This window comes from Antechinus flavipes, chromosome 1, assembly GCF_016432865.1.
Source record: "Antechinus flavipes isolate AdamAnt ecotype Samford, QLD, Australia chromosome 1, AdamAnt_v2, whole genome shotgun sequence".
Lineage (NCBI taxonomy): Eukaryota > Metazoa > Chordata > Mammalia > Dasyuromorphia > Dasyuridae > Antechinus > Antechinus flavipes.
In genome coordinates this window covers 79,984,884-80,010,055 of record NC_067398.1, presented here as the reverse complement: position 1 = coordinate 80,010,055, position 25,172 = coordinate 79,984,884, and the positions used below count along the sequence as shown (strand labels likewise).

General features: G+C 36.5%; 1 protein-coding gene across 2 annotated transcripts in view; it reads right to left on the bottom strand.

Annotated features, from left to right (window-relative positions):
- Positions 1–23,989, bottom strand: part of NEK4 (NIMA related kinase 4) — a 37,372-nt gene extending 13,383 nt beyond the window's left edge. Inside the window, exons 1-11 of one of the 2 annotated variants that reach the window (XM_051984940.1) lie at positions 23,313–23,678; positions 17,749–18,015; positions 12,655–12,852; positions 12,379–12,486; positions 11,476–11,630; positions 9,491–9,632; positions 8,854–9,249; positions 8,088–8,141; positions 3,273–3,386; positions 886–1,035; positions 174–240 (exon numbers count right to left, since the gene is read on the bottom strand). In XM_051984940.1, the coding sequence (XP_051840900.1) occupies positions 174–240; positions 886–1,035; positions 3,273–3,386; positions 8,088–8,141; positions 8,854–9,249; positions 9,491–9,632; positions 11,476–11,630; positions 12,379–12,486; positions 12,655–12,852; positions 17,749–18,015; positions 23,313–23,405 (1,744 nt within the window). In that variant the 5' untranslated portion in view covers positions 23,406–23,678. Of the gene's footprint in view, positions 1–173; positions 241–885; positions 1,036–3,272; positions 3,387–8,087; positions 8,142–8,853; positions 9,250–9,490; positions 9,633–11,475; positions 11,631–12,378; positions 12,487–12,654; positions 12,853–17,748; positions 18,016–23,312 lie in introns of both variants that reach the window. The other variant, XM_051984948.1, reaches the window with a different exon arrangement.
- Positions 23,990–25,172: the final 1,183 nt, after the last annotated feature.

The window sequence follows — 25,172 nt, the reverse complement described above, 5'->3', positions numbered from 1 at the left end:
ATTTAAAGTTCCTAGACCTCATCAAGTATGATTTCTTTTCTTCATACTTTCACACTGAAAAAAAATTAAATACATGCACCAACTCCCTCCTAACCCCCTTCTCACCCCACCCCCACCCCCCAATCCCCTTCTTCTTCAACAAGAGTGGTTGGGGAAGGGGGAAAAGATCTTACCAGTGGGAAATATCTCTTCTTGTGACCTCTTTAATCTCCTCCTTTCTCTAGCTGACAAAGGTCGATCCTTTTAAAGAATGAGAGCTAAGAGTTACTCTATCATTAGCACATAAAAATGTTTGGCACCAGCCTTCAAGGGGAGTTTTGAAACCAGCCTTTCAATACCAAAGCTACTGCAACTAGGCACACATATTTAAGAGGTTTGCAGATCAGTAGTTTTCAATGCATTAAAAAAATATACCAAATCTTCCTAATTTCAAATTTTTGTATTTGAAGTAGCAGGGTATCTAAACCAAGGAAGGTGCTTGCCTAAGCAATACCAGATTACTCCATTCTATAATTTGCAAATGTTCTCATTATGGAATTAGAATTCTTTGCATACTTTGCAAGTAACCAGTCTGCGAACCAAGGCTAGAGGAATAATAGTACATTTTTCCATAGCAGTTTAAGGTTTACAAATTAGTTTTCTTAAAAAGACTGTGAGGTATTATTATTATCCTCATTTTGTAGCTGAAGAAACTGAGAATTGTGTGATTTGCTTAGGGTTACACAACTGTTAAGTGTAGAAGTAGGAACAGAATCAAAGTCTTTTGCCTCTAAGTTTAGTGTTCCTTCCACTTCACTGTGCTATTCTTAACTCTACAATTTGCCCTGACTCTTATGTCAAAAAGCATTACGAAGGCTAAGTAAATTTCAAAAAATTCCTGCAAACCTTTGAGGATGTTATCTCACTGCTTCTTGAATTATCCACAGATACCATTACTTCTGTGTTATGTTTATCAGCATCACTGTATGTCATCTTCTCAACTGTTTTAATAGCAATGGGAGGAGAAGGCAAAGGTCTAGAAGGAACTTCCTGAAACTTAAAAAAATATATATAAAATAAATTCAGTTTCATATTCATCCTTTCCCATTTTTCACTTCACATTATAATCCCCAAAACTATTTTCCAAAAGTTTCAAATGTTTATATTTTTACTACCTACCTAATAATAGCCACTCTCTTCTTAGCACAGAAGGAAAAATACTAGAGGAAACTCTTTCAAGAGGTCAGCTATCTCCATTTATGAGTGTGGGGTAAGGAAAAAATTACCAACAATTCACTAAAGAGAATTGCACATTTAGCCATGCTGGCCTGTTTCCTTACACACCCAAAGTGATCTTTCTATCTTTTTCCAAAAGTAGACATTTCCCCTATGATGTATAAATGATTCATATTTTAAAACTAATTTTAGCATGTCATTTTTTCCTAAATATTTCCTGCTCTTCAGTTGATAGTGATTTATATATCTTCTGAGCAATTGTTAATTTAAATTTTAAACAACTTATCCAAAGTCTATTACAAGTGAGATAAGTTTATTCAAGAATTTGTGATATTATCAGTATAGGTGTTGCCTATTCTGATTCAGATCGCATTTTATCATAATAGATGATCTTCAAAGAGTTCCCATGACTCTAGCAGTACCATATTTCAAACTATATTATAGTAATAAAGAAAATAATCTGGTACTGGCCAAGAAATACAGTGGTAAATTCAGTGGAATAGAGCACTACAAAGTGTGAATCACCATAGTAATCTAGTATTTGATAAGTCCAAAGATTCAAACTGGGGAACATGGAAAATTGTACTTGTCAGATGTTTGGATAAAAGAAGAGTTTTTATGACTAAACAAGACATAGATAGGCTTGTGGGAAGTAAAATGTATTTTATCTAACTGAAATTAAAAGAATTTTGCACCACAAAACCAATGTACCCAAAATCAGGAAAGCAGGAAACAGGAAAAAAAATTTTTTTTACAGTGTGTTTGATAAAGATCTTATTTCTCAAATATATAGGGAACTGAGCTAGAGTTATAAAAATAAAAGCCATTCCCCAATTGATAGTCAAAAGATATAAACAGGCACTTTTCAGAAAAAAGCAAAACTAACAATAGTTATATGAAAAAAATGCTCTAAATCTCTGATTTATAGAAATGTAGATTAAAACAACTCTGAGGTACCATTTCACATATATTCAATTGGAAGAAAAAGAAAATGACAATGCTGGGAAGGGTTGTAGAAAAATAATGACATTAATGCACTTTGATGGAGCTGTGAACTGATCTGACTATTTTGGAGATTGGAACCATGCCCAAATGGCTACAAAACTGATGCATACCCTTTGTTTAACCTAGAAACACCTCTACTAAGTGTATCCCAAAGAGATCAAAAAAAAGGGAAAAGGACTTATTTATATAAAAATATTTATAGATATTTTGGTGGCAAAAATTGGAAATTAAGGAGATGCCCATCAATTTGAGAAAAGATAAATGTAGCCTATCACTGTGATGGAATACTATCAAAATGAAAAACCTGGGAAGACTTATATGAACTGGTGCAAAGTGAAGTGAGCAGAACCAGGAAAATATTGTATAAAGTAACAGCAATACTGTCATGATGAGAAACCATGAAAGATTTAGCTACTTTAATCAATATAATGATCCAAGACAATTCTAAGAACCTATGATAAACAAATGCTATCTATACACCTCCAGAGACAGAAATTATGAACTCTGAACAGAGGCTGAAGTACACTTTTTAAAATTTATTTTTCTTGATTTTGTGTGTTTTCTTTTGCAATATGTATAATATGGAAATATGTTTTACATACCTTCACATGTATAATTCATATTATATTGCTTGCCTTTTCAAAGGATAGCAAGGAGGAAAAGCATTTGAAACTCAAAATTTAAACTAAGTTAATGTTGAAAATTTTTTAAAAATGTAATTGGGAAATATTTAGCAAAACAAATTTAAAATATACACATATATGTGTGTGTGAACATATTTTAAAGATTTGCCAGGACCAAAACACATCCTTCTGAGGCCACCATGATGAGCTTCTAGAGACTAGCTTTGCCCTCAGATGGACAAATGCCAGTACATCACAAGATGTGATAAGAAATATTTTCACCTTGTAGAACCTATCAGAACTTCCTCTCTGCAGGAAATTCAAAGTTTCCATCACACCACAATGAATCAGTATATAACTTTTGTGTAGTTCTGAAAATTTCGCTGTTAAAGGTATGTGACAAATTATCCCAAATAAGTTTCTACCTACCTGTCCATTACCTCTATTTCTTTCAACTCGTTCTTTTCTTTTCTGCCTTTGTTGCCGGGATTGGAAGGGCTCAGACACAGAACTATGGGGCTGTAAGTATGGGTTGATTCTATCCTGAAAATGAAAAAAAATTTCTTATGTCCATGGAATGAAATGGGATTTTAGTCTTCTAAATGGCCATATCTTCTTGGTTCCCAACCAAAAAATGGTCCTGGGGCTTAAAAGGAAAAAATTTCCCTTGGTACATACAGAAATTCTGAAAATAAATGCCTTCTAGCTACCCTGGACTACAATCAAAATAACATCAATCTATTCTGTCCCAATTTAAAATTCTTTGTTTCTCTTCACCCGATTAAAAAAACAAATCATTCTGGACTATTTGTTTCCGGAATGCCACTTTCTATCCATCTCCCAGTCTGTGCATTTGCAAAGGACTGTCCTGGGAATATATTCCCGCTTCACTTCAACACTAGAGAATCCATATACATACCCTCAGCTGTTAAGTGTGCTCACTCTCTCTCTCTCACTCTCTCTCCTTCTCTCTCTCTCCTTACATTTTCCTCATTGTGGGTATACATGTTCTGTTACCTATTCAAATCTCTGCTCTTTAAGGGCAGGGAAAAATTTTAGTTCTGTCTTAATATTCTTGGCATGTAGCACAGTCCTATCTATTGAATAAACATTTATTGAACTTAACTGAATTCTTTGAGCTAAGAATTTTCTATAACCTTTTAATGGAAAAAATAATTGTAAATGTGTGGTTCAGCATTTGTTTCTTTTAAACTTTGAATTTAATTCCTGATGAAAACTAATGATTTGGATACAAATATATAACCTACTTTCAATAATTTAATTTAATTAAAACTATAAAAAGCTTTTCAATAATTTCCATGCAACAACTTTCAGGTGTAAAAATCTCCAAATGCAGAGGATTAAATTTAGATGATTATAAAAAAGAATCAATGCATATCTTATGCATGAAAATTGGATAAGAAAATGCATTTCCTCTCTTCTTTGGAGAGGGAGGAGCTATGAATGTGGAACTGCATATACCTGACTGAGAAAGTGCTTCATTTTACTGAACTAAATTTTTTTTTCTTTATTTTATTTTTTTTGTTACAAGGAAAAGCTTATTGAGTAAGACTTGAAGGAAGATGCACTCAGAAATAAAGGTAAAATAAAAACAAAATATATTCCTAAAATTACAAATGGGAAAAAAAAAGGTTTAGTTGAAAAATAACAAAACAAAATGGAGACATTCTAAATTTATTACAATGTCTGTGTTTTGAGGCAGAGCTAAGATGGCGAAATAAAGGCAGGAACTTGACCAACCTCTCCCCCAAACTGCTCCAAATTCCTTTAAATAATGACTCTAAATGAATTTTAGAGCAAAAGAACATCTAAAAAGACAGAATAGAACATTTTCCAGCCAAAGGTAACTTAGAAGCTCAGTAGAACAGAATGGGATACTAGGATGGGAGTCTATCATTCAGTTCTGGTGTGGGCCGTGCCAGTGCAGTACTAGACCTAGCCCTGGCCCAGGCCCAGGCCCAACCTCTGACTCAGCAGCAGTACTGGTGGCTTCCAGACTTCTCTGCCCAGAGACATCAAAGAAGAGCTTAGAAGGTCAGCATTAAAGGTCTGTGGGACTAGAGTGGGAGCCTACTGGGCAATCTCAGGACAGGCTTGGACCTCAGCATCACTGAGGCAGGACCTCTGAATCAGCAGCAGTGCTGGAGGATAATGGAACTCTCAGCCCGGGGACACCAGGGAGGACTCAGAAGGTCAGTGGAGAGGGTCTGTGGCAAAGAGGTGGTAGTGTGGTGTGCAGTCCCTATGCAGCCTGGGTCAACAGAGACCCTGCCTCGGCCAGCACACTAGACCTTACAGATATTGTGAGGCAGGGACATACCTAACAGCTCAAAGGCAGAAAAGAGTGCTTGTGGTCAGATTTCTGAAAGGATTTTTGAAAATAACTGCATAAAACCCAACAAGATTAGAACAGTGTACTCTCCACCCTGGAAACAGAGCCCTACTTTAACAAAGAATTAAAAGAAGAGTAATAGGCTAGGAAAATGAGCAGAAAACAAAAAAAGGTTCTGACTATTGAAAGTTATTATGGAAAGTTATTATACAAGGAAGATCAAAACACACACTCAGAAGATGATAAAGTCAAAGCTCCTACATCCAAAGCCTCAAAGAAAAATAGGAATTGGGCTCAGGCTATGGAAGTGCTCAAAAGGGATTCTGAAAATCAAATAAGAGGGATAAGGGGAAAAATTAGGGAAAGAATTGAGAAAGGTGCAAAAGAAAATACAAAAAGCTATTGAGGAGAAGAATGCTTTAAAAAGCAAAATTGGCCAACCGGGAAAGGAGGTACAAAAGCTCATGAAGGAAAATAATTACTTAAAAAATAAAAAAATAAAATTAAGCAAATGGAAGCTAATGACTTTATGAGAAATCAAGATACAATGAAGCAAAACCAAAAAAAAAAAATGGAAAAAAAAAAAAAAAACCTGGAAATATCTCACTGGAAAAACAATTGACTTGGAAAACAGATCCAGGAGAGATCATTTAAAAATTATTGGTCTAATTGATGCTAAGTGAAGTGAATAGAACCAAGAGAATATTGTACACAGAAACAAGATCACACAATGATCAATTCTGATAGACATGGATCTTTTCAACAGTGAGATAATTCAGGCCAGTTCCAATGGTCTTAGAATGGAGAGAGCTATAGGGACTGAGTGTGGATCATAATATAGTATTTTCACTCTTTCTGTTGTTGTTTTCTTGCATTTTGTTTTCTTTCTCATTTTTTTCCTTTTGATCTGATTTTTCTTATGCAGCATGATAAATGTGGAAATATGTATAGAAGAACTGCACATGTTTAACATTTATTAGATTACCTACTATTTAGAGATGGGATGGAGAGAAGGGCAAGGAAAATTTGTAACAGGATTTCACAGGAGTGAATGTAGAAAACTATCTATGCATATTTTTAAAAAATAAAACACTTTAAATTAAAAAAAGAAAAAGTTATTATTTTTTAAAAAAAATTTATTGGTCTACCTGAAATAAATACTCAAAAAAAGAGCCTGGACATCATCTTTCAAGGAAAACTATCCTGATATTCTAAAACCAGAGGGTAAAAGAGAAAATGAAAGAATCTACCAATCACTTCCTGAAAGAGATCCCCAAATGAAAACTCCCTGGAATATTATAGCCAAATTCCAGAACCCTCAAATCAAGAAGGAAATATTGCAAGCATCCAAAAAGAAACAATTCAAATACAGTGAAGCCACAGTCAGGATAAGACAAGAGTTATTAGTATCTTCCATATTAAAAGACCGAAGGGCTTGGAATATGATATTCCAGAGAATAATGGAATTAAGATTGCAACCAAGAATCACTACCCAGAAAAACTGAGTATAATCCATCAGAGGAAAAAGTAGTCATTCAATGAAATAGAGGATTTTCAAGCATCTGTTATGAAAAGACTAGAGCCAAATGAAAAATCTGATTTTCAAATACAAGATTCTGGAGCAGTGTAAGGAGGTAAACAGAAAAATGATATTACAAGGAATTTAAAGGTTTATCTGTTTACATTCCTACATGGAAAGATGACTTGTAACTCATACTCTCAATATTATAGCAGTTAGAAGGAACATATAGACAAAGGGAATGGGTATGAGTTGAATATGAAGGGATATCTTTTTTTTTTTTTAATGATGAAATTAAAGGGTGAGAAGGGAATGTACTGGGAAAAAGAAAAAGGGAGAAGTGGAATGGTTCAAATTATCTGCCATAAAAAGAGGCAAGAAAAAGCTTTTACAGTGGAAGGGAAGAAGGGGAGTGAGAGATGGCAAGTGAGAGATCCTTACTCTCATCAGAATTGGCTCAAATAGGAAATAACATACATATGCAATAGGGGTATATACATCTATCTTGCCCTGCAGAAAAATAGAAGGGGACTAGGATATGGGAAGGGGGGTAGGGTGAAAAAAAAGAGAGGGCATATTGGAAGAGGGAATGCTCAGTAGCAAAACAGTTTTTGAGGAGGGACAGGGTGAAAGGAAAGAGAGAATAAATGGGGGGAAAATACAATTAGCAATAGTAATTGTAAAAAAAGTTTTTGAAGCAAGTTTCTTTATTTCTCAAACAGAGGGAACTAAGTCAAAGTTATTAAAAAATGAAAGGCACAACCCAATTGACAAATAATCAAAAGATATGATCTGTGAATAAATTCACGCATGTCCTTTGACCTAACAACACTACTACTGAATGTCATGAATACTAAAAGAGATTCAGGGGAAAAAAAAAAAGAAAATGACCTCTATATACAAAAAATATTCATAGCAGCTCTCTTCTTAGGACAAAAAAAAACTTAGAAATTGAGGAGATGCCCATCAAATGTGGAAAGACTCAATAAACTATGGTATTTTCTTGTGATAGAATATTATTATTCTCTGAGAAATGATGAACAAGATGCTCTCAGGAAAAAAAAAAAAACCCTGCAAAGTCCTCCATGAACGAAGTGAAATAAGTGTTTTGTGTACCTAACTTGTTCCACTGATCCACCACTCTTTCTTTTAGCTAGTATCAAATAGTTTTAATGACTGCTGCTTTATAATATAGTTTTAAGCTGGTATAGCTAGGTTACTATCTTAGCTTGAGTGATTTTTACAAAATTTATAAGTTGCTTCATTAGGAATTAAAGATCAAGTCAGCTGATCAAATTCTAAAGAGAAAAAAAAAACATAATTTATCAGTTGAACAAGTAAGATATATTCACTAAAAGGTTTAGAGACTTACCAGGACAACAGGAACAAATGGTACTAAGAGCTTTTCAGTGGAGTCCAAACTATCCTGAAAAAGAAGGTCTTGTATTTTCATGAACAAATAAAACCCAGAAGAAATAATAAGCAGTATGAAAATGGTACTCAAAGTAGCTCTCAAAACTTCTGTGAATATAATCTGACAGCCAAATAAGGAATAAGAATGATAATTTTAATCCTCTATTTCATTTCATCTTCAAAGTTCTAGGATACCAATTTTTAAAAAATCTCCTCACTATTCTACTTTACTTTTCAAACCCTAATCGTCTGATGACTCCTTTCTCTTAATTAAACAATATCATCAGCTCATTTTTGACTATACATCTTCTCTAGAAGCTGACTAAAACTTGCTCACATGGTGGTGGAAATGCATTGAATACTATGGAACAATAATTTTTAAAAATCAGAACTAGTAATAGAGTTGGCTTAGCTCTAGATAGTGAGAAGAAGGGAGGGAAAAAGAGATGATAGAAAATTAAAAAGATGCAAGCGAGGGAGGGAGGATGAAAATCTAAGCAGCTATTGAATTTTTCCCTTTCCACTATCATAAGTGGTAGAGAACAGGATAAGATAGATAAGCATGCCTTTAGTTCAAATCTCTTGCTTTAGCTTTATATAAAAGGGTATATGAAATATCTTTTTGCTTAAAAACTTCTTTTTAAAACAGACCTAAACAAGATATCTTAACCAGTACTTCCTATAGTACTCTGAAACTGAGAGCTGACAATGGCCAAAAGCCTCACCTGTTCCATTGGCTTGAGATCTTTGTGTAAAGGCTGCAGAAGTTTCATCGTGTCATTCTCTTCATCAGTGATTTCAATAGAAGTCTGAGAGGGAGCTAGATTATCAGGCTTAGTACTCAGTTGCTGCCTCTCTTCCTTCACTGGAGGCACATTTAATTTGGCTTCTGGCTCATCAAAAATATTAGAGTGTTTCGGTTTGTCATCTTGCAGTAAATTGTCACTCTTTGAGTTTCTCCTTTCAGTGGCAGGTAGGATGTTAATATCCACTTTGCTGATTGTTGCTAAAGTTTCTCCAAGTCTATGCACATCATTCTTGCTGGGACAACTTTTAGGACAGGCTACTTCTGAGAGGCAAGTATCCATGGGCTTACCTTGGGGTAGACATTTTTCTTCAACCTGCAAATATGCTTTAAGAATTACTATGGTACTAATATCTCAAGTGTTCTAACAATCCACATTATTTAAAATGTTCTAAATAAATTAACTTTATTACCACTTCTTTTGAATGGAGTTTTAGAATTAATCCATTTTTTTTTTATAGGATAGTCTTTAAAAAATTACAACTACTTCACATACAGTCTGATAAGCTATTATTTTAACTATTGTTTTAAAATGTGTCCTTTTAATAGGAACATACCTCTGTAGGTATCTTGGAATGCTTTGAGAAACATTGCTGAGAAATGATTCCTTCATTTTCTGATTCAATTTTTACAGAAATAACTTCAGCAGCAGGTCTTATTTTAGAATTGCCCTTTTTAATATGACTTTTGGAAGTTCTCCTTCATAAAGAGGAAACAAAGGAAATGTATTAAATGTGGCAAGATTCAAACATTTATTACTCATTATTATTATTCAGGCACCTACCAGGTGCCATACCTTGTGCTAGGTAGGCTGGGGATACAAAGACAAAAAAGAAAAAAGTATACTCTACTGGGATAAAAACATGCACAGATCAGAAAATACAAAATACAGACAAAATAGGGTCCTAATAAATTAGGCAGAATAGTGGGTAGTGTTGATCTTGGAGTCAAGAAGTCCAAAGTTCAAATTTAGCCTCATAAACTTATTTCCTATATGATCTTGGGGAACTTACTTAAATTGTCTGCCTAAGTTTCCTCATCTGTAAAGTGCATTTAACTCTTAGTGTTGTTTTGAGGCCCAGGATGAGATATTTATAAACTTTAAGGTGCTATATAAGTGCTAACTATTATTAATCAAGCAGACCAGAGACCTTCTTTTTTTAGCTCTTCCTACTGAAAATATTTCTTTGGTTTGCCTCCTTTGTTGGGAGTCTAGATGGAGTGTGGCACAGTACATAAAAGTAGTGGTCTTGAAGGTAAAAGAACTGGATGCATATCCAGTTTCTGACCCATACTGAGGAAACAAATCATTTAGCCTAAGGCTTCTCTGAGGAGTCAAGGCCTAGCTACAAGCTGTTTTAGAAAGGGGAACTCACAAAGTCATAGCCACAGATCCATGACATACTAATATACACAGGAATCTAAAGAGTGTTAATGGACTTTCCTTTGCGATGAAGGGCTGCAGAGTTCTCACTGGACATCACTGACCTCTGTCCAGGACCTGAGGCACAGATGTAGAAGGTAAAGGTCAGGTGTGATATGAACTGTGCTCAGGCTGTGCTCTCCAAGTTGCTTCCTCCCTTAAATTTCCTCATTCTGTGACTTCTAGTATATTCCCTTCTCATTGTTCATTCTTGACCTCCAGAGTCACTATTCTTCTCTCCCTGCCCCCAGGACCCACACATGGCTCAGACAGGATTCTTGATGAGGTCTGTCTTAAAAACAGATTATCTTTGAGGACTTTTCCAACTCTAAAATTCTATAACTTGGAAGATGGTAAAGGGGTGGGTTGGGGATGAGAACAAAAAAAGGGAAAATAAGGAAAGGTCTCTTGTAGGAGGAGGCACTTGAGCTGAAGTTTGGAATTAGGGAGACCAAAGGCAGAAATAAGGAGGAAGACTGCTTTGGGCAATGGGGACAGCCTGTACAAAAACATAGAGATGGAAGAAGATTGTCATACGTAAGTCAGACCAGTTTGGCTGGACTGTAGAATACATAAGAAAATAGTAACATTAAAAATGTAAATGTGTTAGACCATATTAAAAGAACACACGCCCTCTCCTGGACTTAGCTTCCTGCAATCTCTTTAAGCCCCCACAGTGGACAATCACAATGCTATGAACTGATGTGACATAGCAGAGAGTATTATAGACTTGGAATTAGAAGGAGTGGGATTCCAATGTGAGAGAGAGTGAGCCCAAAGCTCTGGGAACAGCTGTTTGAGGAGAAAAGCACAGGAGACAAAATGAGAGCTTACTTTTCTGGGGGATCTCTCATGGATCCTTCAGAGATCTGAGAATAACTTGTTAGATATTAACAAATGCTATGTAGACAAAACAATTTAGTCTTTCTCTTGACCCTTTAGATTTGCAATTTTAACAAAAACAAACAACAAAAGTTAAAAGACAAGAGAATTTAGCCACCTAAGTCATTTGCTATAAAGATAGACTCCTACCTAAAGAAATATTAAAAATATAGATACTTTCCTTTACTGCAACTATGAAACTTTTTAACCCAGATTCTTGTATGAAAAATATCTTACGCCTTTGTGACCTCCAAAAATAAAGAAATATGACGTTTTATGTAGGGCTGCCTAAGGATGCTTCTCACAGAGGGTCTTTCCTCAGGCTTCTTGCTCAACATAGTTCTTATTAGTTCTGCCAGTTGTGGGCTATAGTCCTTTGGCATTGGTGGCAGCTGTAGGAAAAAACAACAGGACAAATAAAATTCAAATACTGGATAGAAAAAAGTAAACCATCTCCAATAGTTTCCAACATGCATTTACAGCCACCAAGCTAACCTGCTCAGTGTATTTGTTCAAAATAGCAATGGCTAAGCTGTTGTGACTGGAATGACAAGTTTTGGATATTTATAATGTCATAATTTTTACATCTAGTCTATAAACAGTTCAATAAGACAATAGCAAGAAATGGGCTAGTTATGTGATGAGGTCAAGGGATGAAAGATGGATAGCCAGAGTGTTCCAACTTGGTCCCTGAAGTAGGGGATCCTCACATTCACCCAGCCTTCGTGCAAAGGACATTATGTCAAACCATTAATCATGAAATGCTATGATATTAAGAGGGCTTGCTACAATGATATTCACATAATCCATAATAACATTTTCTGCAATTCTCAACTTAAGAATAGACATGAATTATTGCAAATGATGGTTACTATAGAACAAAAATATGATCAAATCCACAAAGTGACTTATTTTCAATATTTTTCTAAAGCCATTAAGTCAATCTTGCAAATTGGTACTAAAAAGTATTATCAGTCCATTTCTCCCCCTTCTAAGCTCACCTTTCCCCATGAGGTACGATATTTTTTCAACTCACTCAATATAAAATAATACTTACCCAGCAAGTAGTTATTTGCAAAGATGAGCTATATAGATCTTGTTCCCAACACAAAATACTATCAGTTCTAGATTTGTTTTTACCTTTCCTTCAATAATTCGATAAACTAAAGAATTCATGTCTTTTGCATTGAAAGCATGTTTCAGTGTAGCCATTTCATAAACACAGCATCCCAAAGCCCAAACATCAGACTGGAAATAGAAAAAAAAAGGGTCAGCACAGTTATATGCTTATTAATTTTCAAAATAAAAGATAATTTTCCTTATACAAATTTAAAGACAACTCTGCCCTTTTGTTCCCGCAAACAAAACATGAACAAATAGAAGCAGGATCAGTTGAGAATTGCAGCTCTTCCCTACCTTATAGTTGTAGGGTTTGTTTGAAAATAATTCAGGACTCATGTAGTATGGTGTTCCAATGAGTGTACTGGCCATGTCGTACTGATTTTCTAACACTCGGGCAATCCCCAGATCGCCTACTTTGATGATGTTTGTTCTTGTTAAGAAGACATTTTGAGTTTTCAGATCTCGATGAAGGATGTGTTTTTCATGTAAATACTGTGAGGGAGAAAGAAAACTTCATTACTAGCCCACAAAACCCTCAATATCTTTTAGATCATTGTTTTGGAGTTCCTGGGCTATTTTCTTTGTAATAATCATCATTATTATATAAAAGGCTTAATGTAGACCCTTTGAAAGTAAGAAAATTAAATCCCGTACATGTTTCTCTCAAAGTTTCTACATTTTCTAGGCATTTAGATGTTAAGACATGACTTTTTAAGTAAGAACAATGTAAAAGGTAACCTCCAATGATTTCCAAAAAGTTGCCATTCTTGTATTACACAAACCCAGTTAAAACTATTCTGTTTCTTCCCACCAGAGGTAGGAAATACAATTACACCAAGTTGAATATTGAGGTATTGAGTACTGAGGTAGACTTCTTTTTTTGCTAAGACAATTGGGGTTAAATGACTTGTCCAGAGTCACACAGCTAGGAAGTGTTAAATGTCTGAGGGCAGATTTGAACTCAGGTTCTCCTGACTTCAGGGCTGGTGCTCTATTCACTACAGCACCTAGCTGCCCCAAGATAGATTTTTTTTTTCAAGATAATATCACAGATTTAGAGATTTAAATGAATCAGAGAAATCATTTAGTTCATTTTTAATTTTATAAAAGAGCCAAGAGCAGAAAATAGCAGCCACAGCCATGCAGAAATGCTAACATTTAAACCTGAGACTTTTTCCAGCCCCCTAGGCAGCCTCTGTTACTTCCATTTTCCAGATCAGGAAGCTGGGGCACAGAAGATAAATTCCTTGCCTGGGTAACACAGTGTCAGAGCCATAACCCAAAGAATGAAATGGAACCCAAGTTTTTTAAATTCTTGGCTCACAATTAGTCCATTAGAGTCAAGACAATAGAAGGAAGCAGAAAGAAAACTGAAGTTGATGTCAGGAAAGCCTGTATTCCAATCCTGTCTGAGACACTTCCTATAGGACAACAAGCAAGTTACTTAATTTATGAACCTCAATCTTCTTATCTGTGGAATAGAGGCAGTAATACCTCTATAGAGAACCTCACTGAATCACTGAGAAGCTTACGTTAAAGTGCTATGCAAATGTGAAAGAACTCTATCCATGTGACCTTCTAATTTTGGCAGATCACAGCATCCAAAATCAATTCCTTCTCACCAATGGGAGTTGTCTGTCTCTGCTGTTCTCTTGTTTTCTATTAACTTTTTTTTTTTTAATGCTGGCATGGAAAGGGTAATTGTGGAAGAGAAATGTGGTGTGCACCCCCAAGGTCCATCCTGAAGCAGGGCCAAAGGATCATTTCTATGTACAGTGTCCTTGACAATCTGCATGAGCCCTTGCAAGAAAATGTGCTCAGCCATTTTCCAATTGATAAATGGTCAAAGGATATGAACAGACAATTTTCTGATGATGATTTCTACCCATATGAAAAGGTGCTCCAAATCATTATTGATCAGAGAAATGCAAATTAAAACAACTCTGAGATACCACTACACACCTCTCAGATTGGCTAAGATGACAGGAAAAGATAGTGACGAATGTTGGAGAGAATGCGGGGAAACTGGGATACTGATGCATTGTTGGTGAAGTTGTGAATGGATCCAACCATTCTGGAGAGCAATTTAGAACTATACTCAAAAAGTTATCAAATTGTGCATATCCTTTGATCCAGCAGTGTTACTACATTGTTGAAAAATTACCCATGCATATGTTTTGTCAATAAAAAGCTATAATAATTTTTTTTCTTTTTTCTTTTTTTTTTTTTAATTTAATTTTATTTAATAATAACTTTGTATTGACAGAATCCATGCCAGGATAATTTTTACACGACATTACATTATCCCTTGCAATCACTTATGTTTCGTTTTTTCCCCTCCCTCCCACCTCCCCCCCTCCCAAGATGGCAAGCAGTCCTATATATGTTAAATATATTGCAGTATATCCTAGATACAATACATATTTGCAGAACCGAACAGTTCTCCCGCTGCACAGGGAGAATTGGATTCAGAAGGTAAAAATAATTCGGGAAGAAAATCAAAAATGCAAATAGTTCACATTCATTTCCCAGTATTCCTTCTTTGGGTGTAGCTGTTTCTGTCCATCATTTCTCCAATGAAACTCAGTTAAGTCTCTTTGTCAGAGAAATCCACTTCCATCAGAATATATCCTCATACAATATCGTTGTCGAAGTGTATAATGATCTCCTGGTTCTGCTCATCTCACTTAGCATCAGTCCATGTAGGTCTCTCCAAGCCTCTCTGTATTCATCCTGCTGGTCATTCCTTACAGAGCAATAATATTCCATAACATTCATATACCACAATTTACCCAGCCATTCTCCAATTGATGGGCATCCATTCATTTTCCAGTTTCTAGCCACTACAAACAGGGCTGCTACAAACATTTTGGCACATACAGGTCCCCTTCCCTTTTTTAGTATCTCTTTGGGGTATAAGCCCAATAGAAACACTGCTGGATCAAAGGGTATGCACAGTTTGGTAACTTTTTGGGCATAATTCCAGATCGTTCTCCAGAATGGCTGGATTCGTTCACAACTCCACCAACAATGTATCAGTGTCCCGTTTTCCCGCATCCCCTCCAACATTCATCATTATTTTTTCCTGTCATCTTAGCCAATCTGACAGGTGTGTAGTGATATCTCAGAGTTGTCTTAATTTGCATTTCTCTGATCAATAGTGATTTGGAACACTCTTTCATGTGAGTGGTAATAGTTTCAATTTCTTCATCTGAAAATTGTCTGTTCATATCCTTTGACCATTTATCAATTGGAGAATGGCTTGATTTTTTATAAATTTGAGTCAGTTCTCTATATATTTTGGAAATGAGGCCTTTATCAGAACCTTTAATTGTAAAGATGTTTTCCCAGTTTGTTACTTCCCTACTAATCTTCTTTGCATTCGTTCTGTTTATACAAAGGCTTTTTAATTTGATATAATCAAAATTTTCTATTTTGTGATCGGTAATGGTCTCTAGTTCATCTTTGGTCACAAATTTCTTTCTCCTCCACAAGTCTGAGAGATAAACTATCCTATGTTCCTCTAATTTATTTATAATCTCGTTCTTTATGCCTAGGTCATGGACCCATTTTGATCTTATCTTGGTATGTGGTGTTAAGTGTGGGTCCTTGCCTAATTTCTGCCATACTAATTTCCAGTTATCCCAGCAGTAAAAAGCTATAATAATTAAAAAAAAAAGTGCTCAGATCCCAAACTGTGCTTCTGCAGTTAGCTTACTTTCACATTTGTATCTATTAAATATTAGCTTCTTTTTCTATTTTTAAACCATTCTATCTGTAGGAGGAAGTCCAGTTATATTTTTATGTGTTAATTAGAACCCCAAACCTTGCTACCTTAAGACAATTTTTTTAGGGAAAGTGGCTAATTGATACTGAATCTACTTATCATATGGTCATAGAGACTCAATTATTTCTATCAAAGGAAATTTTATTCCTAAAATGAATAAAGAATTGTGTCTGAAATCTCTCCCTACTATCTTGTGACAAGAAAAGTTATGACACTACAAATTTGTTCAGACAATAAAAATCATTGGGGTAAAAATGTACCAACAATTTTCTAAAGTGACATCTAACATACCTGGCATTATTGGGGAAAATAAAAACTTCTTTTAAGTGCTAATGTAACCTTATCTTAAAGGATGGAAATGTTTCTACAACAATATATATATATGATTATATATGATAATTATATATATATATATATATATATATATATATATATATATATATATATATATATATATATATATATATATAATTTCCAATGTAATAGAGATATTTTCCCTACCTCCTTAAGTGGTCTACATTAAACATGAACAATCTTTACTTCACGCCTGATGACTGCATCATGCATTCCTATCCAGGAGCCACACAAAATAGACTCAGACTGTTATAGCTTTTAAGTACAGGTAGCAGGGGGAGAGGGATGTGGGAGACAGTGAACAAAGCGCTGGGCTGAATTCAAATCCAGACTTAGGCCCTCACTAGCTCTGTGACCCTCAGCAAAACTTCACTTCTGTCTGTCTCAGTTTCCTCACCTGTAAAGTGGGAACAAGCACTTATTTCTCAGAGTTGTTGTGAGGATCAACTGAAAAAGTATTTCTATAGTACTTAACCTACTGCCTAGCACCCTGCAGGTGCTCCATTGAGTGCTAGCTGCGATTATTTCTTCTCTTCTTTTTATGGTTTTTATCTCCTTTCTAGCTCTTAGCTAATGGTCAGTAGGCCTGTCTCTAGCAGTCTTTCTCTATGGTCTTTCTAAGTTTCTGCCTTTAATCTGCTATAAAGAGGGAAAGGAGATAACCAAGTGTACTAGAATTATGTCTAAATGAAGACACTATAGGTTCTGAGAAAGGATTTTTGTAAAAGGCAGGTTAGCTCTTGAGCTTTATGATATCTAGTCTGACCACTCATTTCCTTTAGTACAAGGCAATGTGTCTGCATGAAGCAGGCCCTCAATAAGTGTTCCTTTTATTGATTTTTTTAAAACTAATTTTCTTGTTCTTGGCAGAGTTCCTAATAGCTGATGTTGATGGAAAAGAGCTTTACACACATGTGATTGCTTTTAGAAGGATAGCACCCAAAGCAAGAATCAAGTAGTTCTCCTTTGAAGACAAGCACCCTAAAGATTTAGTAATTTGTGGCTCAGGAGATGCCAACTTTTTTTTTCAAAGAATTTTAAAAGATATACTTTAATACAACATAAGTCAAATGTTTATGCCATTATTATGAATATCCTTGTTTACAATATAAAAATTTTTGAACTAGTCTTCCACTGATATTTGACAAAACTGCAATTCAGGTGAAAGCTTTGACCAAAAGTCATTTGAAATTTTAAAGTCATAAAGAAGGACTCAGAAAATGAGTTGCCACCACCCTGATTAATACCTGCAAGGCCATAGCGATCTGAACAAACCATTCCACGACCTGGTTCTCAGGTAGAAGCTTGCCCTTTTGTTCTTTGAGTTTTCGATAGAGATCCCCTCCTTCACAGAAGCCCATAACTATATAGAGCAGGCCATCTTCTCCTTCCCAAGACTCTCGGTAGGTAACAATGTTGGGGTGCTTCAGTTGAGACAAAAGCTGGGCCTCTTGTTCAGCAGCTTTCCGCTCTCGGCTGGAGGCATGTTGGAGGTTTAGTTTTTTGATGACATACTGCAAAGAAAACACACTTTTACACATATGTAGATATGTGCACACAAGCGCAAATACAGACATATTCTTTCTAATCCTCCTAAGTATTTGTAGGATTCCTATAAAACCTAGCTTCCAAAACAATTTCATTGTAAAGATAAAACTACTCCATGCAACAAGGAGACTAATTCACATAGCACATCTCAGGTGGGGAGAATGCGTATGTATTGTGTAATAATTGACAATGAGAAAACTGTTATATGAAAGATAGCAGAGCTTCAAAAAGAAATTGCTGGAAAAAAAAAGGTTCCAAACTGACTTATCACCAGTTCTATAACAATATACAATGTATGCTGTTACTCTCTTTTCTGAAAAATTGAAATTCTATCCAAGTCCTCTTCATATCTCATTAATATGCCTCACAAAAGATGACTCTGAGTTTCTGAAAGCAATACCATTGGAACATAAACTCTGGCAAATCCTGATAGTAAAAAGGCTTTCTGTTTGAGCCTTGTGAACATCTCCCTGTTTGTCAATGAGAACCAGTTAAGTTTAAAGAGGTTCAAGAAAGCATTGGCCACTGGTGGGTTGAACTCAAGGAAGGCTTAGTTACCAAAGCAAAAGTGGCTATACTTTGCCCATAGGAACTCATGAAATCACATGCTAAATTGTGGAAGTGATTATGAGCTGTTAGTAGAAGGAAAACTGAAATTATAGAACCTTGAAGAACACTCAGAATAACAATGGATATTTTCCATCTTAGTTTTCTAAAATAACAATTGTTTATGATTACATGTGAATCAGTCATGTTTTATCATACTACATGAAGCAATTGACATTTGTAGAGCAATTACAGTTTTGGGGTAGGTATTTAAAATTTTTATTTAATATTTTATTCCCCCCCCCAGCTACATATAAAAACAAATTTTAATATTTATTGTTAAGACTCTGAGTTCCAAATTCTCTCTTTCTCCCTCTACCCCATTGAGAAGGCAAGCAATTTGATATGTTATTAATATTCAGTCATGCAAAACACTTCCATATTACTCACATTGTAAAAGAAAATATAGACCAAAAAAAAACTTTTAAGAAAAATAAAGTTTTAAAAATATGCTTCAAAGTGTATTCAGATATCACCAGTTGTTTTTCTGGGGATGAGTAGCATTTTTTCATCATAAGTTCTTCAGAGATGTCGTAGATTATTATTAGATTGCTGAGAATAAGAGTTATTCTTTTCACATAGTACATCTCATTTTGCATCAGCCATCCAGGTTTTTCTGTGAGAATTGTACTCATCATTTCTTATAGCACAGTAGTATTCCATCACAAGGATATTCCACAACTTGTTCAACCATTCCCCAGTTCATGGTCATCCTTTCAATTTCCAATTCTTTGCTACCAGAAAAGAGTTGCTATAAATATTTTTGTATACATGTCCTTTCCTTTTTGCTTTTTATCTTTTTTTTGGGATACAGATCTAGTGATGGTATTGCTAAATCAATTGCTAGGGTGTGCATGGTTTTAGTCCTTTAGATGTAGTTCCAAATTGCTCTACAGAATGGTTGAATCAGTTCAAAACTCTACCAACAAGGCATTTCTCAGTTTCCCCCCCACATCTCTTCCAGAATTTGTCATTTTCTTTTCTGTCCTATTAACCAATCTAATAGGTATGTGGTAGTACTTCAGAACTTGTTTTAATTTGCATTTCTCCAATAGTGAGTTACAGCACTTTTTCCATATGGCTGTAGTTAATTTTGATTACTTCACTTGAAAAGTCTTTTGATCATTTGTCAATTGGGAAATAGCTCTTGTTTTTATAAATCTGACTCAGTTCTCTAGTGTTTGAGAAATGAAGTTTTATCACAGAAATCAGCTTCAAAAATTTTAATTACTATTGCTAACTGTATTTCTCTCCATCCTATCTTCCTCATCACCTCCCTTCCCCGCCCCGTTTATTCTATTCTCTTTTTTTTACCCTTCCTCAAAAGTGTTTTTCTTCTGACTACCTCCTCCCCCAAATTATCCTCCCTTCTATCATCCTCTTCTCTCATCCTCTTCCCTTACTTTCCTGTAGAGTAAAATAGATTTCTACACCCAACTGACCATGTTTGTTATTACCTCTTTGAGCTAATTCTAATGAGAGTAAGGTTCACTCACTCACTCCCTTACATCTCTTCTCTTCCCCTTTACTGTCAAAGCTTTTTCTTGCCTCTTTTATGTGAAACAATTTACTTCATTTTATCTACCTCTCCTTTTTATTTCCTCTCAATACATTTCTCTCAATTTTATTATTTAAGCAATATCATCCTTTCATATTCAACTCATACCTGTGCTCTCTATCTATACATGCTTCTAACCCTATTCCTATGTAGGAATGTAAATTATGATTTTCCTTTCTCATTACTTTTCTGTGCTTCTGAGTCTTGTATTTCAAAATCAATTTTTTTTATTCAGCTAAGGTCTTTTCATCAAGAATGTGTGAAAATCCTCTATTTCATTGAATTCCATTTTTTCCCTCAGAAGGATTATACTCAAGTTTTGCTGAGTAGTTGATTCTTGATTGTAATCTTGGTTTACCCTCTGGATTATCATATTCCACGTTTTCTGATTCTTTAATATAGAAATTGCTAAATCTTGTGTTATCCTGAGTGTGGCTCCACATTTCTTCAATTGTTTCTTTCTGGCTGCTTGCAATATTTTCTCCTTGATCTGAGAGCTCTGAAATTTGATTAAAAAATATTCCTGGGACTTTTTATTTTGGAATCTTTTTTAGGTGATTAGTAGATTCTTTCAGTTTCTATTTTACCCTCTAATTCTAGAATATCCAGGAACTCATCTTTGATAATTTCTTGAAATATGATATCTAGGGTCTTTTTGGGTCATGGATTTCATATAGTCCAATAATTTTTAAATGATCTCTTCTGGATCTATTTTCTACATCAGCCATTTTTCCAAGTAGATATTTTACATTGTGTTCTATTTTTTCATCCTTTTGCTTTTATTTATTTCTTAAATAAATAATAATTTATTATATATTATATTAATTATATCAAATATTAAATCATTTAATCATTTATTTAAATTATTTGTTTATTTATGTTTATTATTATATATAATATTATATATTTAAATAAATTAAATAAATAAAAATAATTAAATATAAAAAATAAATAAACAAACATATTAAATAAATAAATAATAAAAATAAAAAAGAGTCATGAGCTTCTATTTGTTCAATTCTACTTTTTAGGGAATTATTTTCTGCAGTGAGCTTTTGTACTTCCCTTTCCATTCGGCCAATTCTACTTTTTAAGGCATTCTTTCTCTTCTCTTTTTGTACTTCTTTTACCATTTGAGCTATTCTGTTTTTTAAAGGTGTTATTTTCTTCAATATTTTTTGATATCTCTTTTACCAAGTGGTTGATCCATGATTTTCTTTTATCACTCTCACTTCTCTTCCTAATTTTTCCTCTTCCTCACTTACCTGATTTCCATAATCCTTTTTGAATTCTTCAGTGACCTAAGACCAATTCATATTTTTCTTGGACATTTGGATGTAGAAGCTATGCCTTCTTTAGAATATGTATTTTGATCTCTTTTTTTTTTTTTTGTCATTATAGTGATTTTCTAAAGTCAGAATTGTTTTCTGTTGTATACTCATTTCTTAGCCTATTCCTTGACTTTTCATTCTTGGTGGGGCTCTGCTTCCAAGTGTGTACGGTCCAATATCCAAAGCTTCAAGGGTTTTTATGCAGCTGTTTTCAGAGATATTTCTAGGGATCTGTAAATTTTCAGTTCTTCCAAGATGGTATGATCAGGAGAGATGAGCTTACTACTCTCTTGGCCCTTGCTCTGGTCTGTAGCCACAAGCATTCTTTTCTGCCCTGAAACAGTGATGAGGGACCCCACTCCAGTTTACAAGCTCTAGTATACTCCACCTTGCTCTGGAATTACCACCCAGGACTAGGGCCTGAATCTGAACATGGGCAATGTAACAGACTCCTGACATATTGCTAGTAAAGAGACCAGGGTCACCTGCAACTGATCTTACTATATAGGAATCTTTTTTGGAGTCAGATTAATCATCTTACTGATGACAAGTCAGAGAAATCCACTCCAATAACTGTCCCTCATCTCTGCCTCCCACTGTCTAGTCTTTTAACCCCTATTTTCAGCCTGAATTGTCTTATTCTTAATCCTTTATCCCTATTCTTATCCCCTTACCTTTTTTCCTAGAATCCCCACCAACAATTCTCATTTCTGGTCTACTCATCTTTTGCCTTGTCCTCAACTGTTTATTAGGGCAATTACAAGGCACAGTGCATAGCGCTCTGAGCATCCTCTTTTTCATCCTCCACTTCTGCCCTAAATCCCACTGTTTAAGCACCTCCATTAATTTCTCCAACTTGGCTTCTGTCCCTTCCTTCATCACTGTTTTCCGCCCAATTGTCCCAGCCAGAGCCTCATTCCACATTTTTCAATCCTGCTGTCATTCTGACCCTCCCAGTGAGTTTCATTTTGGGTTCCCTTCCTCCTTTCCTTCTCCACATTCCATAACTCTAATACTAATAGTGACTGTTTAACAGACTCTCAGCTTCATAAAGCACTTTACAAATAGTATCTCAAGAACTCCCCAACACCACAATGATATAGGTTGGATCACAGATAAAGTAAATGAGGTGGAGATAAGTGATTCGCTCGGAGCATCGAGGCAAGATATGAATTCAGGTTTTCCAGATTCCAAGTCTAGCTCTGGGTCCCTCTGGAGCCCCCAATCCTTGGCACCTTGTAATTATTCTACTAGGATGTTCACTGCCATCTTTGCTCCTCCACTCTTGGCCCAAAGTCTCCAGCCTAGACCTTTATGCTCATCTTTGGGAGTCCTTACTTCCCAGCCCAGCTTTTCTATGTCCTGGGCTGCTATCTTCTCCTAGTCCAATCCCGCCCACTACGCATTTATTAAGGTCTTTTAGGGGCAAGAAACTGTGCTGGAAATGGGGATACAAAAACAAAAAATAGAGGAAAAAAATTCCCTCTTTAATTCTGCATTAAACAGCGTCGCACAAACATGACAATTTGAGGAAGGGGGAGAAAACACTCGCCACCCTAGAGTTTTTCCATCGGAGGACCAAGGTCCCAGAGTACTGAACAGTCTCCTTCCTCCTCCTCCTCTTCCTCCTCCTATTTTTCACCACCTCCTCCTTTTCCCTCTCCCACTCTGAGTCTCGCCCCTCCTTTTCTCTTCGCTCCCCGATTCCTCCCCTCCTTTCCCTGCCCTCCTCCCTTCCCCTTTCTCTCCCCGCCCCCCTGCGGGTCACCTGCTTGCCGTCCTGCCGGTGCCGGACAAGCGTCACCTCCCCGTAGCTGCCCTTCCCCACAGCCCGCAGGAAGCAGTAGGCAGCCAGGGGCATGGTCTCCGCGAGCGGCAGCGGTGGCGGCTGGAGGCCGGTCCGCCGCTCATTCCCCGGCAGGGGCGGCGGGAAGCCTAGGTGCTCATTCACAGGGCCGGGGAGGCAGCTGGGCCTAACGAGAGCCCCGCGGCCAGAGGGAAGCCGACGCCGCAGCCGCTGCCATAGCGATTCCTGCTCCGCCACTGCGCATGCCCCGGAGGACCAAACATTGAGCACATTCGGGGCGCTCGTCCCGCCGGTGGCCAGAGCGTCCCCCGGACTCGTTGGCCTTAATATAGCTGCGCACCGCCCCCTTTTGTCGAGGAGGGATGGGGCGCACTTATAGGTAAAAGTGGTATTGACTCTCCCCTTCCGCCAGCACTCTGGCTTGCATCAATATTAATAACAAGGTCTCAGGATTCAAGTAGGGGAGGGGAATCTCACAGATTCTAACAGAGACAAGGAGAAGTGGGGGCGGGGCAGAGCAGCCCCTCGAATCTAGGTGAGGCCACGCCCCCAAGGCCGAGCGAGGGCCGATTCCACGTGGACTCTCGCCCCTCCCCCTCCCATGTCTATCTCCCATCTTCGGCTGGGAGCTTTTCCGAATGCCCCTTAGTACTGTGGATTATCTCCGTTTTATCTTGGCTGTAGTCGTCTGCGTGCTGGCCGCCTTAGATTGTGGGCTTCTTGAGGGCCGGCGCTGCTTTTTTGCCTTTCCTTTTATCCCCAGCGTTTAATAAATTCTCATCGATTTCTGGATTAGCTCTCCCCTCTCCCACTTCTCAGCCACCAGTGCTTTTCCCTTGTTATTTTGTGTTTGCTTTATATATTTTATTTAAACATACGTATGTGCCAAATTTAAACCATTTATTTACACCTATAGACACATACATATGCATATGTATCACACATAAAGTTTTGTACCATATTCTGTTTCCTCCGACCCCATTCCCCCATTAGCTTATAAACCCTTTGAGGGCAAGGACTATTTTACTTTTGCCTTTGTATCCCCAGAGGCCACAGCAGTGTGTGGCTAAATGATTACTTGAAAATAATCTCAAAGCTTTAAATTCTACAAGACTGATTTCAGTCCAGGAGGCCCAGGAGAACTCTCAAGGATGAAATTTTTCAGAAACAAGCAAATAAAGAGAAATGATTATGATGAGGAAAAAGGGGGAGTTGTCTGAAGAGATCTTTGTGGAAACCAAGGAAACTCACCATTCCTTTTAGATTTATTTATTTATTTATTTTTTTAATTTTTAAAAAAAAGTGTAGAAAATGGATGCAAGGAAAGATACCAGGACGGATACAAAAGTATGGGAGCACAATAAAGTAGCGTCAAGGATTGCTCAAATTCAGAAAGACCCAGTGAGAATTTACAGTAGGAGAGGGGAGAAGTCCAGGTTGCTGTTCTACATTATGGCTTTGTCTCTTAGTACTTCATCATGGTGCTAGAACTCCTCATCTTGATCCAAGAATCCTGCCATCTCTCTCCTTGGGGTAGTTTCAGGAACTCTCACCATTCCACACTGCCTTCTCTTTCTACCGTTTTTCAGGTCAAAAAATGGACTTCTCTTGTGGAGCCACATACACCACCACCCTCCAGAAACAATTTTACATCAGTGCTTTGCTGATACACAACTGTCTTTCCATGTCTGCTGTCTCTAGGACTGAGACATTCTACCCAGGAATCCTCCTACCTTTCATCTCCAAGCTGTGCCATCAACCTGAGTTCACTTTCTGAACTAATTCCCCTTCTGTCAGCGCTCATCTTTGCTCAAGCTCTCT